The sequence below is a fragment of the Schistocerca piceifrons genome, chromosome 7, assembly GCF_021461385.2.
Source record: "Schistocerca piceifrons isolate TAMUIC-IGC-003096 chromosome 7, iqSchPice1.1, whole genome shotgun sequence".
Classification (NCBI taxonomy): Eukaryota; Metazoa; Arthropoda; class Insecta; order Orthoptera; family Acrididae; genus Schistocerca; species Schistocerca piceifrons.
Genome location: NC_060144.1, coordinates 94,172,785 through 94,193,312, shown reverse-complemented (window position 1 = coordinate 94,193,312; position 20,528 = coordinate 94,172,785). Strand labels below are relative to the sequence as shown.

The following is a 20,528-nucleotide window of genomic DNA, read 5'->3' as shown; positions in this document are numbered from 1 at the left end:
AACTCCTGGAGCCGGCCGAAGTGACCGATCGGTTCTAGGCGATACAGTCTGGAACCGCGCGACCGCTACGTCTGAGGTTCGAATCATGCCTCGGGCATGGATGTGTGTGATGTACATAGGCTGGTTAGGTTTAAGCAGTTCTAAGTTCTAGGGGACTGATGACCTCAGAGGTTAAGTCCCATAGCGCTCAGAGCCATTTGATCCATTTTTGAAGCAGAATGGACTGCCTGTTCCTCTGGCGCTACTTCGGTCGAGCGCCTATGGGGAGACTTATTGCAACGTATCCACATGCACAAACGACCATACAGCGTCAACACGGCTGGTGGGAAAACGGAGCGTCCTGCCACAAGAAGTCCTTCCCGTTATTGTGGCCAGCATCAGATCACATTGCTGATTATGTGTTACTCTGCATGGTATTGTAATATACAAGGGATCATCATAACTCGCGGTGAATTCAGTGTTATTACTATCTCTGAAAAATATTGCCCTTTCTGCTCGTCTCATTGAGTAGTTCCTTCAGTTACCGTCTGTACTGCAGTGAGGCCGTTCTTTCTGAGTAGGGTGCAAGTTCCATCGAGTTATGTTACTTGGCAGCGACACACCACGTGGATGTCTTAACGAAGACTTTCACGTGATGTTTTGTATACCAGTGTAACTACCATTACAGCTGGGTGTGATGGTATCTTCCTGGAAGTAGAGCTTTGAGGTAGAGTGCTTTGCTACTGGTACTATGTTTGAAAGCAAGTTGACTCACCCACAGACGATTCGACCACCAGGCTGCTGCTTCAGGGTTAGTGAAGTCGACGATGGCACCAGATCCTCTCCACCATACAGTGAAAGTGCTTCCATCTGTGTTGCTCACAAAGTAACCTTTGGCTAGTGCATCCGAATAAACGGGTTCGCAGTTCGAGTTAACAAATGGGTGTACCCACAGCGTCACGCGGAATCCCAGTGCGTGAAGATCATTCGTGAGGCCACGCATGTCGGGGAATGCGGTCGTGTCGAAAGTGAAGCTGCCATAGCAGGTCTCCCAGTTGTCGTCTATTTCTATTTGCCTCTTGGAGAATTTGTTGGCAATTACCTCTTTGGCGAGCTGCCTCACCTTCGAGTCGTTAACAGATGCTCTGAACCTCGCCCACGTTGACCAAATGGGGTAAGTAGCCATGCCCGCATCCGGAATTGAAGTCGGTTTGCCCAAATAGTTTTCAATTGCGTACACATGCGCTTGTTTCACGTCGTCGAAAGAACACAGATCCCACTCCATAACAATCTCACTTTGATCAATTGGATAAGGAGCCTTATTCTCGGCAATGAAACAAATTGCATCTAGGGACTGATTCGTATTCTGGTCGATGAAAAGGGGCACGTTTGGTTTAATGTGGACGAATCTTCCGTCGGAGAAAAGCCAGTAGCGTACAACCACGGCCTGGTGGTTACCTGCGTTGGGCACATACGGGTGGTGGTCGTACTTAGTGCTCTCAATGGGCCATGTCTGATACGTTGACTCGAGTCCGCCATAGATGTGGGCCCCTAGGTGCTTCTGACAAACTGTGACCGCCTTTGTTGAAGACTTGATCGTCTGCTGAGCGCTGAGGCAATGATCCGCTCCGTCGTGACGACGCAGGGATACTGAAGAATTGTCGAAGTAGAGGTACTCTTCATTGCTGCGCCTCTCATGCCATGGAGTGGGGGAACTCTTGTCACTGTGACCTATGATGTATCCCACTTCCACTACATGACCACCTGCAACATGTAAATGAGCATTCAGTTTAACAGGTTGAATAGCATCTAAGTGAATTTATGAAAGCCGCGAGTGTATGAAATGCGATAAGACAAACATGAAATACATGGCACAACAAATTAATGATTCCAGCTTCAAGTTAAAATCTGTAAATGGAGCATTTCTGCATTAACCGGTTTCATTATTTTCGGTGTTGACTAAGTGTACAATGTTTTCGTAAGACAGGTTAAAAGTATTACTGGTGTATCAGAGGAAGATGAAGAGTGTAATAAAACTGGTTATTTTGAGATAAAATGCACAAACGGATCTAGAATAATATGAAATGACTGATTCCCAAGTTAAAGACTCAAAATCCAGAAATTCACTACCAAAGAGATATTTGAAAACGTATAAACATCAACACGTACAAACACTATAAGCAACTACTGAGATTATTGTTGACATCTTAAAAATATAGGTAACGATAAACAGTTATGTGTACATTGTTTTAGTAGATTATTTTGCATGAATAGATCGATATTCAGTAGTATTTTTATAGGTAAATATTTGTTCTTGTTCAGTACCGTGTGCCAGCACATAGTTTTAATCTGCCACACTCCGCTGCAGAGTGAAAATTTCATTCTAGAAACATCCCCCAGGCTGTCGCTAAGCCATGTCTCCGCAGTATCCTTTCTTTCAGGAGTGCTAGTTCTGCAAGGTTCGCAGGAGAGCTTCTGTAAAGTTTGGAAGGTAGGATACTGGCAGAAGTACAGCTGTGAGGACGGGGCATGAGTCGTGCTTGGGTAGCTCAGATGGTAGAGCACTTGCCCGCGAAAGGCAAAGGTCCCGAGTTCGAGTCTCGGTACGGCACACAGTTTTAATCTGCCAGGAAGTTTCATATCAGCGCACACTCCGCTGCAGAGTGAAAATCTCATTCTGGAAACATCCCCCAGGCTGTGTCTAAGCCATGTCTCCGCAATATCCTTTCTTTCAGGAGTGCTAGTTCCGCAAGGCTCGCAGGAGAGCTTCTGTAAAGTTTGGAAGGTAGGAGACGAGATAATGGCAGAAGTAAAGCAGTGAGGACGGGGCGTGAGTCATGCTTGGGTAGCTCAGTTGGTAGAGCACTTGCCCGCGAAAGGCAAAGGTCCCGAGTTCGAGTCTCGGTCCGGTACACAGTTTTAATCTACCAGGAAGTTTCAGTGTGTTAAAGTGTTTGACAGTCACGCTTTAATACCTTCCACAACTGAGGAAGTATCTTTTATACATGTCTGCTTAATAATTCGAGATCATAGTGAGGATCGTATCTTCAGAATGTCATGGATAGCCAGTGTAAACACAGGTTTTGATTGGAGAGAGCAGAAGTTGGTTATCAGTGCACCTGGTGGAAATTTTATAAATTCCAATGTATTTTGTAAGGAGGGTAAATTAAACATTACAAAATTTTTAAAAGACAGTGGTTTGTAGTTAAATATTTGCTACAATTGGATACAGATGAAGCAGAATTTAAAGACCGTGTAGACACTAAGTTTTCAGAAGGAAAAGGATTAACTGATAACCAGAAATGTGTTAAAATCTTTGTTGAGGGAGTATAGTGATGCAGTTAGTGGCACTCCAAGTATAGTGAAAGGATATCAGTGCACTTTACATCTAAAACCACACCAACTACATTTTATAAATAAATATTGTGTACCTGTAACTAAGAGAGCCGCATTTGAGAATGAGTTGCATAAGAAAGAAGTGTGTGATATCATCGAGAGAAGTGTCATGCCATATAGCAACCCATTAGTCATTCTTTCAAAAAGAGAGAATGGTTCTGGATTCTAGGCATCTGAACAAATTTGTTTACACGGAAGGGGACCACTACGCAACCATTGAGGAACTTTTACACCCGTTTAAAAATATTCAGATTATGTCTCGTTAGGATTTAACTTCTGGATTTCATCATGTACCTTTTGTTCCAGAAACTCGTAAATATACTGCTCCTCTTTACAGTGCTAGATGTTACCAATACAATGTAGTACCTTTTGGTTAGAACTCACTTCTAGCTGAATTTATAAGAGTACTAAATTGCGTATTTGGACAAGACCTGGAAGGAAAACATACAGTTTATATAGACGATATTTTGGTAACAGGACAAAGTTGAGAAGAGCATTTCGAATGGTAGAAGCACGTATATGAAAAATTTAGGTAAACAGCAATGATTCTGAAACTCTAGAAACGTAAACTTACTGCATATAAACTAAAATTCTTTCATTATGTAGTTGCTAGGGAAAGAATCTTGGCAGATCCAGATAAAATTAAAGCAGTTTCAGATTTTCCAGCACCATGTAGCAGAAAACAATTGAAGTACTTTCGTAATTTGTGTGGATTTTATTGTAAATTTGTGAATGGATAGAGCTTGGATGCATTCTGTTTAAGCAATTTACTTAAAAATAATACTAATAGGGTTTGGACCCAAGAATGTCAGGAAGCATTCGAAAAAGTTAAGAAGGAATTGTATAATCAAATTCTGTTACATAAAACAGGTTTCAGCCTACCATTTTGTTAGCATAGAAACAATAGTGACTATGATCTGAGAGCAGAACTATTTCAGGAAAAAGAAGTTAATGGGGAAGTCATACATCACACAATTCCTTTTGCAAGTGGAATGTTGCTGAACATGTGAAATCCTACACAGTTACAGGAAAAGAATGTTTAGTTGTTTACTGGACATTTGCTATGTCATGGTAGATTTACAAAATGGGTAATTTATTTGCCACAATTTGATTACGAAATTAAATATATTAAAGGTTCAAACAATGCTGTTGTAGATGTGTTGTTAAGCGTGTTATTAGATAAGAGTAAGGAAAAGTTGGATCAAAATGTGAAAAGGGTTAAAATGATATATAAGAAAGGTATACATGTTAAAAATGTTATTAGCGTGATGTGTAATGAAATTAGAAGGAACCAATACCATGACTGAAACTGGAGGTTGGTACTGAGTCATTTCGGAAAAATATGTTTTGAAGTATGGGACAGGTATTATAGAGTACATAAAGGAACACTTTTCTGGATAACAGATGTGGATTCTAACGACTGGAAGTACTGTTGGCCAGAGGAGCAAGCTGGGAAGTTGACTAAATATATACATGAGTGTTAGGGAAACACTGGTATTAAAGAAACTGCAAGAACATGTTTATTTCTATAACACAGCTAAAAAGGCTAGGAAAGAACTGTCTACTTGCGACAAGTGTAAGAGATTGAAGGTAAGTAACAGAACTTGTAAAGGTGAGATGCAAAATATAATACCTGGCCAACCTATGGATTTAGCTGCTATGGACTTTTGGAAATTTACCAAAAATTTTAAATGTTTATTGTTTCTTTTTTTCTTTGGTTGATGTTTCCCTCAAATATATAAAATTATATCCTGTCTTACAAGATACAGGTAAGAAGATCATTGCTAAAATTGAAAAAGATTACTTCAAAAATGTAGGAAAAGTTAAAATAACTCTCTCAGACAAAGGATCACATTTGTATCAATGTATTTGAAGTTATTCATAGAAAAATATGGTAACAAACATATTTTAATTTCTGTTTGTCATCCTTCATTCAATCTAGCAGCAAGACATATACTTTAAATTAGTTATCTGTGTTCCACATACTGTAGCCACAAGCATCCTACATGGTATGAACACATCAGTGAATTTGAAGATGTAGTGAATAGCTTGCAACACAGTTCCACAGGATTTTTACCTGTTCAAGTCATGTTTCATAATAAACCAGCAAATATTATCTGTGAACTAGTACATTTTGCACCATGTACTGGCATGTCTACTCAAGAATGTGAAGCAATTGTGAGAGAAACCATGAAGAAGAAGTGATAAATATGAAAGAAGAGACACGATAGTAAGGTCAAAATAACTAAGTTCAGCGTTGGAGACTATGTTCCTATTAAATCATATGATATATCTAAATTATTAAGATATGTGTTAAAGAAGTTCTTCAACAAGTTTTCATAAGCTATTGTATTGCCCATTATGTGACATGAAAACTAATGATTGAAAAATGTTTGTAGCAATCAGAGACCAAAGGACAATATGAATGACAAAAATGTTGAACTAGCACTTGGAAAAATTGGCTCAAAATCTGATGAGCACTGGTTTCTGAAGTTGTATATCTGTTGATGTGAGATATTGTAAAGTAATTAAAGATATTAGTAAAAATGTGAAGGATATTGTAAAATGCTGTTACAAAAACATTTGTATTCTAAGTACAAGGATCAAGTTTCTAACTAAGTAAATTAATTTTTTTTGTGACTGAAAGTATTTTGCTATATGTCCTTTAAAGCGCTTCAAACAACTCTACATGGACTAAGGTGTTTCCTTCTGGCAGCAGTGCATTACCAATCAACAATATTTCACTAATTAAAGTCAGACATATAAATGTTAGTAAATAAAGGAGTATAATTTTTGTGTAGCGTGTGGTTACATACAGACATTTGTTGATCACAGTATTTTTCGGTTTTTGAAAATACTTAGACATTTTCATGGAAAATAGGTTCCACTGTATGCCAATGTCATATCATCTATGAATGTAGTTTTATTTCAAAGAATAGAGATACAAGTAGAAATATTTGATATGTGTACCATCTATTGCTTATCCCATGTATGTTATATGAGGTTTTCTAATAATTTGAGAGATAGTGAACAGCCAATTATTTTGAAAATTTTTGAGAAAAGACCTTGGTAAGGTGAAACTTTGTGCTTATCCTCACTTGAATGAAGGAATGATACTAATGCAATTTTGTTTTATATCATGTAATGAAGAACCTATGAATATTGATTTTGTTATACTCCAAAACCTGTTGATATAACCAGTTTAATTATTTAGTATCAAAATTTTTCTCACATTTTGTGCTTTAGAAATTTTTGGGGGTACTTGTAATAAAATGGTTATGGTGAGGAAAAATGCACTAACCGATCTTGAATAATATGCAATGAATTATTTCTTAATCAAAGACTCAAAAGCCAGAAATCCATAACCAAACAACTGTACAAGACTGTATCTAATTTAGTACGAATATGGAGTGTGAGTTATGTATGTGTTTAGATAGCCTGGAAGTTGAACTTAGTTGTACTGTGTACTGAAATAACTAAAAATTTATATATTCGACAACAGAAGCTCAACAAGCGATCATATCATTTAAGAATATGAAGTCAAGCATACCCTAAACCAGTATATGAACTTACATTTAAGAATCTCGCATGTACACGGATTGTGACCCTACAACTTTCAATAACGAAGAACAATAACAGATGAGTGCTATGAAAACTGTTTATTTACATTCTACTGCTGCTACCTCTATCTGCTCTATGTGACTATCTCAGCAACTGCTGTGAAACTGTGACCAGCCATCCAAATTTAAATTTAGTTCAAAATTCATGAATCCACTTTGGGTTTTGAGAGGGCAGTAACGGTGAGAACAGACTTACTTAAGTCTTTGAGTCCTTGAACCGTCAGACTACTTCCACCCTCTTTAATAAAAAAAGAAATAGTCATAAATTGCAACAGTTGAAAATAAAAATGCCTTCTGAATACAGCACATTAAGATTTTTTATATAACTTGTGCCCAGTCTAAGGCGCTGCAGTCATGGACTGTGCGGCTGGTCCAGGTGGAGGTTCGAGTCCTCCCTCGGGCATGGGTGTGTGTGTTTGTTCCTAGGATAGGTTAAGTAGTTTGTAAGCTTAGGGACTGATGACCTTAGCAGTTAAGTACCATAAGATTTCACACACATTTGAACATTTTTTAACTTGTGCCCCAGACGCGTTTCGCTGTAGTTACAAGCCGTCTTCAGCGAGTGTACTGAAATATTACACAGTTTGCACATGTAGGGCATCATCTGCATATATAGGTTCTGTGTCTTGAGTGTTGTTCATATCTATATGTTTCTTTCCACATTTTGCTCTACATTGCTTTTTCTTTAACTGTATGTGTTCTGATGTAAGCTCTCTGTGTGTGTGTGTGTGTGTGTGTGTGTGTGTGTGTGTGTCCTTTTCAGTTTTTATTTTATTATTTTTTCACATGTATTTTTCTATGCACTGACTGAGAGAAGGTCGAAACACGAAGAAGAAGCTGTGTGACATTAACGGAAACTGGTAGGCATGTTTCTATATTTGAAAGATGATTCAAATTTCACGCCAGTTGCATAAGACCGGTGCTAATAGCACCACTACAAGGATGCTTTAAACACACGCTGTAACTGTCATGAGCGCTAATTAACTTTCGGATTAGACTTGATGAGCTGGTGTTAGTCAGTAATGATTTGAAGGCGAGAAAGACGTCATTCACAACAGCTCGCCGTGTTAGAAAAGGGCCGTGTAATAGGTCTACGAGAAGTTGACTGTTTCTTGTGCGATGTTTCAGAGAAACTTGGCAGGAATGTCACTGTACAGGATTGATGCCAGCGGTAGTTGCGGGGATCTAAGGTCGCAAGACGACCGGGCTCCTTACGGTTACTTGACACTATCGAGAGGGAAGGCCATCGTGTTTGGTGTATGGCTCTGGCTCATTGTACTGCATCTGCAGCAGCAATCTGAGAAGCAGCTGACACCACAGTGATTCAATGAAGTGTTACAAATCGGTTACTTCAAGGACAGCCCCGGGCCAGATCCTCTGTAGCGTGCATTCCACTGATCCCAAGTGGCCGTTACTTGTGACTTCAGTGTTAACATGTGAGAGCTCACTGGAGGTCAGTACGGAGCTCTGTCGTGTTTTCATATGACAGTTGGTTCTGCCTCTGTGCCAGTGATGGCCGTGTGTTGGTTAGGAGAAGGCCGTTCGAGAGGGGGCCAGTGGGGACCCTGCAACAAACCTGTCTGCTTGCTAGGCACTTGGGCCTACATCTGGAGTTACGGGATGTGATTTCATATGACAGCAGGAGCGCCCTCGTTGTTATTGAACACACTCTGACAGATAATTTTTACGTCAGGACGGTGATTCGATATGTTGTTCACGAACAGCATTCCAGGTGGTGATTTCCGACAGGATATCGCTCGCCCACGCACCGTCATTGTAGCCTCATATGCTGTGCAGTGTATCGGCATATTGCCTTTGCCTGCTCAATCACGAGATCTGTCTCCAATCGAGCACGTAGGGGACATTATCGGAAGACAACTCCAGCATCTTCCAGAAACAGCACTAATCGACATGTACTGACCGACTAAGTACAACAGGCATGCAACTGCATTCCACAAACTGATATCCGCCACCTCTACAACACAATGCATGCAAGTTTGCATGCTTGCATTCAACATTATGGTGGTTGCACGGGTTGTTAATATACCAGCATTTCACATTTGCCATGTCTTTCCTCGCGCTTACACTTAAGTTGTGATCTTGTAATTTTAATCGCTTAAAACATTACCTAGACAAATGTATCCCTGAAGTTTGATTACTCAATTATTTTTTTGTATTGCGACTTTTTCCGTTGATGTGTTTTGCTGTTTATTACACTACTGGCCATTAAAATAGCTCCACCAAAAAAGAAATGCAGATGAGAAACGGGTATTCATTGGACAAATATATTATACTAGAACTGACATGTGATTACATTTTCAAGCAATTTCAGTGCATAGATCCTGTGAAATCAGTACCCAGAACAACCACCTCTGGCCGTAATAACGGCCTGGGCATTGAGTCAAACCCAGCTTGGATGGCGTGTACAGGTACAGCTGCCCATGCACGTTCAACACGATACAACAGCTGATCACGAGTAGTGACTGGCGTATTGTGACTAGCCAGTTGCTTGGCCACCATTCACCAGACGTCTTCAATTGGTGAGAGATCTGGAGAATGTGCCAGGGCAGCCGTCGAACATTTTCTGTATGCAGAAAGACCCGTACAGGACCTGCAACATGCGGTCGTGCATTATCCTGCTGGAATGTAGGGTTTCTCAGGGATCGAATGAAGGGTAGAGCCAGCCATGGTCTCCGAGCTGATAGTCCATGCTGCTGCAAACGTCGTCCAACTGTTCGTGCAGATGTTTGTTGTCTGCCAAACGTCCCCATCTGTTGACTCAGGGATCGAGACGTGGCTGCACGATCCATTACAGCCATGCGGATAAGAAGCCTGTCATCTCGACTGCTAGTGATAGGAGGCCGCTGGGATCCAGCACGGCGTTCCGTATTACCCTCCTGAACCCACCGATCCCTTATTCTGGTAACACTCATTGGATCTCGACCAACGCGAGCAGCAATGTCGCGATACGATAAACCGCAATCGCGATAGGCTACAATCCGACCTTTATCAAAGTCGGAAACGTGATGGTACGCATTTCTCCTCCTTACACGAGGCGTCGCAACAACGTTTCACCAGGCAACGCCGGTCAACTGCTGTTTGTGTATGAGAAATCGGTTGGAAACTTTCCTCATGTCAGCACGCTGTAGGTGTCGCCAACGGCGCCAACCTTGTGTGAATGCTCTGAAAAGCTAATCATTTGCATATTACAGCATTTTCATCCTGTCGGTTAAATGTCACGTCTGTAGCACGTCATCTTCATGGTGTAGCAATTTTAATGGCCGGCAGTGTATTATCATTTTTTTCTTTTTCTTGTCTGTTTCATTTTTCATTTATAGGAAGAGATGTGAGATTTGTGATCATGTAATGAAGTTAATGTCTTTGTAGGACAAAAATTTCTGCAGCATGTAAGCTTACATTTGAACAGAAAACACCATTCATTCATTGCAATTGGTATGAAGTGCAATAAGAAGGGCTGTATTACTGATAATCATTTTATAATTTGAAGCGTACAGCGAAGTAGTGTTTAAGCAGTTATGGACTTAACAGGCAAAAACTTCTAGTGTGGACAGTCAAATGGCAACTGTAGCGAATCCATCAGGTTCTTTGACTGGTTAACAGATCCGTATCTGAAGTCTTCCCGATTTACTAATGCTCCTTCTCGCCATCACCTCTCTTGTAGTTATATTTGTCTGTCCAACTTCCGTGCTTACTCAGTTTGCATATGTCAATAACTCTTCAACTGAACAGCCTACTGTGATAATCATCATTGCAGCATCCACTGTTTTAACGAAATTTAAATCACATCAGGCCTCAGCGCTTCGGTACCCCATTAGTTTTCACACTGATTCTTTTTTGTTATTCTCTTAAACTTTAATCTGCTCTTCATCGTAACTAAGCTGGGATCCGAGTCTATACCCTCTAATGTGTACGCCTGAGAGTCTAATACCTGAGTTCTGAATCTCTGTCTCAACATTCTGCTATCCAGCTGAAATCTTCCCGTGTCTTCTCGTGGTTTCATAGTATATCTCATCCTATTGGGATTTTTGAACAGTGTATTCGCTATTACAAGCTGAAATGTTCTCCCTCATATCCACACTCTCCCATAACACTGTTACTTGTTTACTCCCCTACTACAGCGTTATTCCCCTCATGATTATTATACAAACATCAAAAAAAGTTCTGCAACACCTCGGTTCCGAGAGTTCCGGAACTTTATCAGAAAATTTGAATAGAGATAAACGAAAACGTCATTTCCGCCCTTTATATTGCTCATGAGAACCACACATTGTATGTTGTACCACCACACAGCGAGACCTTCAGAGGTGGTGGTCCAGATTACTGTACACACCGCTACTTCTAATACCCAGTAGCTTTGCATTAATGCATGCCTGTATTTGTCGTGGCATGCTATCCTCAATATCATCAAGGCACTCTTGGTCCAGATTGTCCCACACCTCAACGGTGATTCGGCGTAGATCCCTCAGAGTGGTTGCTGGGTCACGTCGTCCACAAACAGCCCTTTTCAATCCATCCTAGGCATGCTCGATAGGGTTCATGTCTGGAGAACATGGTTGCCACTCAAGTCGATCGATGTCATTGTCCTGAAGGAAGTCATTCACAAGATGTGCACGATGGGGACGCGAATTGTCGTCCATGAAGACGAATGCCTCGCCAATATGCTGCCGATGTGGTTACACTATCGTTGAAATGATGGCATTCACGTATCGTACAGCCATTACGGCGCCTTCCATGACTACCAGCGGTGCACGTCGGCCCCACATAATGGCACCTCAAATCAGCAGGAACCTCCACCTTGCTGCTGTCGCTGGACAGTGTGACTAAGGCGTTCAGCCTGCTCGGATTGCCTCCAAACACGTCTGGTTGAAGGCATAGAAGGCATATGCAAACACTCATCTGTGAAGAGAACGTGATGCCAATACTGAGCGGTCCATTTGGCATGATTCTGGGACCATCTGAAACGCGCTGCAAGGCGTCGTGGTTGCAAAGATGGACCTTGCCATGACGTCTGAAGTTGCGCATCATGCAGCCTATTGCGCACAGTTTGATTCCTAACACGACGTCCTGTGTCTGCACGAAAAGTATTATTCAACACGGTGGCGTTGCTGTCAGGGTTCCTTCGAGCCTTAATCCGTAGGTAGCTGTCATCTACTGCAGTAGTAGTCCTTGGGCGGCCTGAGCGAGGCATATAATCGACAGTTCCTGTCTCTCTGTATCTCCTCCATGTCCGAAGAACATCGCTTTGGTTCACTTCAAGACGCCTGGACGCTTCATTTATTGAGAGCCCTTCCTGGCACAAAATAACAATGTGGACGCGATCGAACCGCGGTATTGACCGTCTAGGAATGGTTGAACTACAGACAACACGAGCCGCGTACCTTCTTCCTGGTAGAATGACTGGAACTGATCGGCTGTCGGACCCCCTCCGTTTACTAGGAGCAGCTCACGCATGGTTGTTTACATCTTTGTGTGGATTTTGTGTCATCTCTGAACAGTCGAAGGGACTGTGTCTGTGATACAATATCCACAGTCAACATCTATCTTCAGGAGTTCCGAGAACCGGGGTGAAAAAACTTTTTTTGGTGTGTGTATTTTCATTTCCATCTACAAACTGCATAACTTGTATGTATTGTCTGTCTCTTCATCTTCTGCTTGCGACGGCGACGTGTGTAGCTGATCTGTTATTGTTGTCATTGGCTTGCTAACGATTCTGATTAGAATAACTAATGATCAGTCGTCAGAAATTATAGGACAAAAATTAGTGAAAAATTTAATGTAAAGTAGAAGAGGCTTGTATTTGGAGGACGGACTTGTTTTTGATCATCTATTATTTGATGTGATCTCATTTAAAATCGTCTGTGAATAATGGTTATCGAGGGACTGTATCTTCATTTATTGATTCTCTAGGAACCACATACATACCTATATCCGTCAACTTCACTGACCAGCATGCCTATCAACCAGTAACACAGGTACAAAAACGAGCCCTTAAATCGCGGTAATTTGAATATTTACTACACGCAGTGGATTAAAACGTGTGTGTGAAATCTTATGGGACTTAAATGCTAAGGTCATCAGTCCCTAGGTTTACACACTACTGAACCTAAATTATCCTAAGGACTAACACAGACACCCATGCCCGCGGGAGGACTCGAACCTCCGCCGGGACCAGCCGCACAGTCCATGACTGCAGCGCCTCAGACCGCACGGCTAATCCCGCGCGGCCGCAGTGGATAACTCCGGTGAATAAAACTGATTGCTTGACAGACATTTGAGGAATTAGAAGGCTGATGCGCAAATGGGACGAGACTGGTGAATATGTTAACTTGTTATTAAGCACTTTGACTCTTCTCTCAGTACTATCAAATTTGCTTGGTACAGCGTCTCTCAAAGAATCAGGTTAGAATGTAAACTGAGGTGATGCATGATGTGCGGCTTCAAGGTGTTTTAGAATATATTAAGAAGTCAATCAGGATTTATTGGATTACAAATGTGAATCACTATTACTCCTATCGCCACAAGTGATTAATAGGGCTCAGAAAGTATGTCAATTTATAAATATCGATATTCTATAATGAAACTACTCATGGATAATTCCGTTCATGAACATGCTTATTAATAAATTGAAAGGATAGTTACAAGTATGTAAATCACAACAACCGAGCTTTCTGGATTATGGGAGGCTACTATAGAAACGAAGTACAAAGCTCGCCTCATTTATACCGACTGCAACAGAAAGGACAGAATGTTTGACGCTGCTACAGAAACAAAGATACCACCTTAAGTTTTCACCAACAAATTAAATGAAACAGTTGTGTCAATAGAAATGCCAAATTGTAGGAAGTCCGTGGAACGTCTAACCTAAAATCACAGCTGAAAGAAAATGTTAGCGATCCTTTAGGCTCAAGTAAAGTAAAATCATTACCTTTCGTCCTTACTAAGTAAACAGCAAAAACCATCCATAAATACTTAGCAGTCCAAGCATCCACGACCGAGTGACACTTAGCAGGCAGCGTCAGACCATTTCCCCCAGATGCGGAATACGGACTACTTCTTGAAGATGCATTAGCCTAGCTCTTTCGCTGTCAATGTTCGACAAACTCTATGGATCCTACTACTTGCCAGTACCGCGTTAGGTTGGCAATACAATCTTTCTGTGCTACAAACTTCAAAATATCCTCTCGCACACGTGCATTCACACAGAGACACGTAGAAGAAAAAAGTGAATCGAAGTGGGCTATGCATGGGTAAATAAAGTGTGATTGTGGCTGGGTAAAAACGACAGTGAGCCAGACACTGCTAACATGATAGACGCAAAGTGCTCTTAACACAATGAGGAGACAAAAGTAATAGTACACCACCTAGTGCTGTGCCGGACCTCTTTTTGCCTGACGTAGTGCTGCAGGTTGATGTGCCATCGACTCATCAAGCAGTTGGAAGCCTCGTGCAGAAATGTGGAGCCATTTTGCTGTCTCTATTGGCTTCCATATTTGCGAAAGAGTAGCCAGTGAAGGATTTCGTGCAGGATTTAATTGATTGTATCCCATAAGTGTCCGATAAGATTCATGTTGGACGATCTGGTTGGCGAAATCATTCGCTCGAATCGTCCAGAATGTTCTTCAAAGCTGTTGCGAACAATTGAGGCAGCGTGAGATGGCGCATTGTCATCCATAAAGATTCGATCGTTTTTTGGGAACACAAAGTTCCTGAATGGATGCAGATTGTCTGCAAGTAGCCGAACATAACAATTTCCGGTCAATGATCGCTTCAGTTTGACCAGAGGACACAGTACATTTCATATAACATAGCCCACACCATTATGGAGCCACCAGCAGCTTGCATTGTGGCTTGTTGACAACTTGAGTTCATGGCTTCGTGGGGTCTGCACCACACTCAGGCCTACCGTCAGGTATTGCCAACAGATATCGGGTCTCATCTGATGGCTGTCCAGTCGTCTAAGGTCCAACCAATATGACAACGAGCACAGGAGATACGCTGCAACCAGTGTCGTGCTGTTAGCAAAGGCACTCACGTCGGTCGCCTGCTGGCATAACCTATTAACGCCAGATTTCGACGCACTGTCTTAACGGACACGTTCATAGTACGTCCAACATTGATTTCCGTGGTTGATTCACACAGTGTTGCTGGCCTTTTAGCACTGGCAACTCGACGCAAACACCGCTGCTCTCGATCATTAAGGGGGGGTAGGACATCAAACGGACCGACTTCGAGAAGGAGAGGCACCACAGGACATTTTAATTTGCACTGTCTACACTTTTACAAATAAATTCATAAAACTTTGTCAGCATGACCAGGAAGGATTCAGGATTCACACTCATAACAGTGGAAGTTCAAAAACACGAAAAAATAATATTTTTTAAATGTGAAATTTCATGATTTTTTTCACTTACTGTTGGCTGCATTTGTTGCTATAGGTATACTCTTCTTCATAAGTAAGAGAGATTCTTCAATGAATTTTGCACAGCATACAAACCATACCCACAGGCGTATGAAACTCTAGAATTTATTTAATCTATGGAAAAATGAATGGGTGTTTAGAGAAAACTCGAATTTTATAGTTAATTATCTCAATTTTTACCACAATTTTTAACAGATTTGGGAAATTCTAGAGTTTCATACACCTGTATGAATGCTGTGCAAAATTCATCGAAGAATCTCTCTTACTTATGAAGAAAAGTGTACCTACAGCAACAAATGCAGCCAATACCAAGTGAAAATATGATGAAATTTCACATGTAACAAAAAATTGTTTTGTTATGTTTTTGAACTTCCTCTGCTATGTGTGAATCCTGAATCCTTCCTGGTCATGCTAACAAAGTTTTATGAATTTATTTGTAAAAGTATAGACAGTAGAAAATAAAATGTCCTATGGTGCCTCTCCTGCTCCAAGACGGCCCGTTTCACGTCCTACCCCGCTTAAGTGAAGGCCGTCGGTCACTGACGATTTTCATGGTGGGAAGTAATGCTTGAAATTCGATATTCTTGGCATACTCTTAACGCAGTGGATCTCGGAATGCTAAATTCCCTAACGATTTCCGGAATGGAATGTTCCATGCGTCTAGCTCCAGTTAGCATTCCAGGCTCACAGTCTCTTAGTTCCGTTCATTCGGCAATAATGACGTCGAAAACTTTTTCACATGGACCACCTGGAAAAAAATGGCAGCTTCGCCATTCACTGCACTTCTATATCTTGTGTATCCGATACCACCGCCACCTGTATATGTGCACTTCACTATTCCATGACCCTTGTAACCACGGTGTATTTATTAAACAGATTAAACTGACCTGCCGGCCGAAGTGGTCGAGCGGTTCTAGGCGCTACAGTCCGGAACTGCGCGACCGCCACCATCCTGCCTCGGGCATGGATGTTTGTGATGTCCTTAGGTTAGTTAGGTTTAAGTAGTTCTAAGTTATAAGGGACTGATGACCACAGATGTTAAGTCCCATAGTGCTCAGAGCCATTTGAACCATTTTTTTAAACTGACCCCTTTCAACACGATAAGTAAAATGGTACGTCTATAATCAATAGAACTGGAAATCCGTTTGGTCAGAAAAAAGCAACGCTACGGCATTGAGCTTAGTACGGCACTTCGCACTTTTGCCACGACGTCAGCAGCTTCATGGGCCGCCTACGGGCTCAGACAGGAAGTTTTGTTCCGTAGGGTTTTGGGGGCAGGGGCAGCAGGCCTTCAGTACCTCAGCTGCCGTGGCGTCATCCTCAGTGGACAGCAGTTGAACGACAACTGCCGTCCAGTGGACTGCAACAGCTAGACGGCACGCTACAATATAGCAGATCACTCAGCAGTTCTATACTGGTATCACGGGTATGAAGTGAATTTTGCGATAGGTGGATGAGTTACTTGAGGCATTCCCCAGGGAAGATCGCTGGGGTCAGTGGTGTTCGTGTTGCATATTAATAACCCTTCCGGAAACGTTAGTAGCAATTTCAGACTCTACAAAGTTCATGGCGTTATCCATTACGAAGTATTGTCTTGAACGAGATACACAAATATCAGTGATATCTCGATAAGATATCCAAGCGGTGTAAAGATTGTCTACTTGGTTTAACTGTTCCGAAACGTAAAACTGCGAACTGCATCAAACGGAAAAGGTATTCTCCTACAAATACACTTAGAATAAATCAACTCGTACAAACATCTGTGTGCAACGATATTTAGGGATGTGAAGTGGAATCGTTACATAGGTTCAGTCGTAGGTAAAGCAGCTGCAGGCATCGGTTGATTTGTACAATACTAGGGATTTGTGCGATTCTTCCGCCTTTAGGGGCAGTTTCCCACCCAAGGACAAGAGAGGCTCTGGACCTCTGTGCCCTCCTCCTTCCTCTTCGACAAGGCCATTGGCTGAATTAGGGTGACTTCTAATGTCGGAAGTCTTCGGCCGCCAATGTTGATTATTAATCAAAATGAAGAGCAGAACTCATCCGACTAGGTCACGGTTTTCCAGTCGTCTACAATGTAAACGACGTGCTCAGGAGCCCAAGAGAGGCGATGCCGTGGTGTTAGCAAAGGCACTCGCGTCATCGTCTACTTCCATAGACCACTAACGCAAAGTTTCGCCGCACAGTCCTAACGGATACGCTTGTCCCACGTCCCACGTCGACTTCTGCGATTATTTCACGCAGTGTTGCTTGTCTGTTAGCACTGACAGCTCTACGAAAACGCCGCTGTTCTCGATCATTAAGTGAAGGCCGTCGGCCACTGCGATATCGGTGGTGGGAAGTAATGCCTGAAATGTGGTATTCTCGACACAGTCTTGACACTAAAGTCGTCGGAATATTGAATTACCAAACGATTTCCGAAATGGAATGCCCAAGCGTCTAGCTCCAACTACCATTCCGCGTTCAAAATGTCAAATGTGTGTGAAATCTTATGGGACTTAACTGCTAAGGTCATCAGTCCCTAAGCTTACACACTGCTTAACCTAAATTATCCTAAGGACAAGCACACACACACCCATGCCCGAGGGATGACTCGAGCCTCCGCCGGGACTTTGAATATATTAGATGAATTAGAAATACACACACCCAAAAACAGCACCCCAGACTATATCCTTAACGAACAAACAGAGTTAGCTAACACCCCTTTCCTGAAAAATTTCCAAAAATTACTTTCCAGCCCCCAAAGCAAATAATATTAATACACCCATCTGCAGATCAAGTAGCAAATTTATATGTTACTACAATTCTCATGCTGCAAAATGTAATAAAATAATATACTATTTTACCTATACAGTTCTAAATATATATAAAAACTTTATAATTAAACTAGCAATATCAGATAAAAAAAATCTATGTCTCCGTACTAATGTAAAAGGCATTACAGTTTTGTAAAAGAATATATGATCCTTTCCAAACATAGGACATCATCGTCAAATGTTACGATATATCATAGCATCTGTGACACTGATATGTTTGTAAGCTCTTTGCATGTATCAAAACATGTGGTGCGTGGTTGAAATGATCTCAGCGACAAATCTAAAGTGTACAGTGAGAACTATTACGTGTGCAACAACGAGGATGCAGCGGGAATGCATTTACATCGATTGGACGAACGTTATGAAAACAATCACTCGAAACCGACGTTTCACGTAGGTCACATGCAACGAAAATCTGTAACGCAACCATCTGTGTGTGGCGTGTTTATAATTATGTTTTATTTATATTTTAGGACAATTAATCTATAAAAACACACTAAATGTCAGAAAGAAAGCGTGTAAACCGTCTGATGATGAATCACAACGATTCGAAACCGGTAACGGTTTCCTTTGAATAAAGGAACTCAAAGTAAATTTGTGGCTGGTTGCTGTCCTAACACCATCAACATTTGCCTTCCAAGATGCATATGGATAGCAAACGCTGAGCCATTAATTGAAGAACAGCTGAGTGTCATAGAAACCTCACATGCCGAGTCTGTGTGCGAAATTAGCGCTAACACTACGAGACAAGATCTGCTAGCTTGACTATCACCAGATCTCACTAAGGAACAACAGAAGCAGCTACTTGCCATTCTTCAAGATTTCTCTGAATGTTTGAATCCAGAGGTGAAGAGAAGATTAGGCCAATCGACTGTGAAGCACCGGATTAGCACTGGAGATCATCAGCCAATAAGCCAGAGAGCATACCTTGTGTCAGCAACGGATCGTCGAATAATTCGCGACGAGGTAGAGAAAATGAAGAAGAATGACATCATTCAGCCTTCTCAGAGCCCATGGTCGTCACCAGTGGTCCTCGTCAGGAAGAAGAATGGCAGTTGGCGCTTTTGTCTTGACTACAGGAAGCTTAATACGATAACTAAAAATGACGTTTACCTACTTCCACGAATTGACGATACACTAGATTGTCTGAAGGGAGCTAAGTTGTTCTCAACCATGGACTGGCAAATCGAAGTAGATGAGGCTGATCGTGAGAAAACTGCATTCGTCACCCCTGAGGGCCTGTATGAGTATAATGTAATGCCGTTTGGCTTGTGTAATACACCAGGAACTTTTGAACAGATGATGGATAATCTTCTAAGGCACCTGAAATGAACTATGTGTCTTTGTTATTTAGATGACATAATAGTGTTCACAGATACATTTGATGAACATATAAAAAGACTGAGGGCCGTTCCAACAAGGCGGACTGAAACTTAATCCAAGAAAGTGTCTCTTTAAAGCAAAAGAAATCAAAAGACTTGGACACCTTGTGTCAAATGAAGGTGTGCGGCCAGACCCAGAAAAGGTGAGATCTATATCGGAATTTCCTATTCCTAAAAGTATTGTGTTCTTATTACCGTCCTTTAATCAAAGCCAGGCCACTCCAAGAGTGTTAAAAGCTGACGCGAAATTTATCCGTGGTGGTACTCAATAACATTCTTACGATTTGCTGCGAAAAGCTCTGATGACTGACCCTGTACTTTGTCTGTATGATGAGAGAGCACCTACAGAACAACACAGAGATGCCAACGGGTATGGGATCGGTGCTGTTCTGGGCAAATTTAAGATGCAAAAGAGAAGGTTGAAGCCTATGCTTCTAGGACACAACTCAACTAGAGAAAGAGAATGTCTTGCTGTGATCTGGGCCATTTGTAAATTTCCACAGTATCTCTATGGAAGGCCATTCACAGTTGTTACAGACCATCATTCACCTTGTCGGTTGACAGGTGCCAGGTGGGCACTACGTCTTTGAGTATGTCATTACCATAGTGTACAAAAGTGGAAGAAAACACCAAGATGACGACTGTCTCTCAAGAAACCCTGCGCAAGACCATCAAGACTTTGATGAAGATAATGACTGTCTCGCTGCACTCCAGGATCTCCCTGCTGAGCAGAAGAAGGACGCCAAGATATCTCAAATTATGCTTGCCTTAAATCGGTCAGAGGATATGAAAAGACAATTTAAGGTAGTTAATGGATTACTTTGCAAGAAAAACTTTGATCCGTTTGGAAAGAGGTGGCTACCGGTGATTCCTAAACTCATGCGCTTAGATGTTC

At 41.6% G+C, this 20,528-nt stretch overlaps 1 protein-coding gene across 1 annotated transcript in view; it reads right to left on the bottom strand.

Moving 5' to 3' along the window:
• LOC124805468 (myogenesis-regulating glycosidase-like) overlaps positions 1-20,528 on the bottom strand; it is an 80,668-nt gene that overhangs the window by 41,917 nt on the left and 18,223 nt on the right. Inside the window, exon 3 of the mRNA XM_047266032.1 lies at positions 755-1,743. Coding sequence (XP_047121988.1) covers positions 755-1,743 — 989 coding nt within the window. The remainder of the gene's footprint in view (positions 1-754; positions 1,744-20,528) is intronic.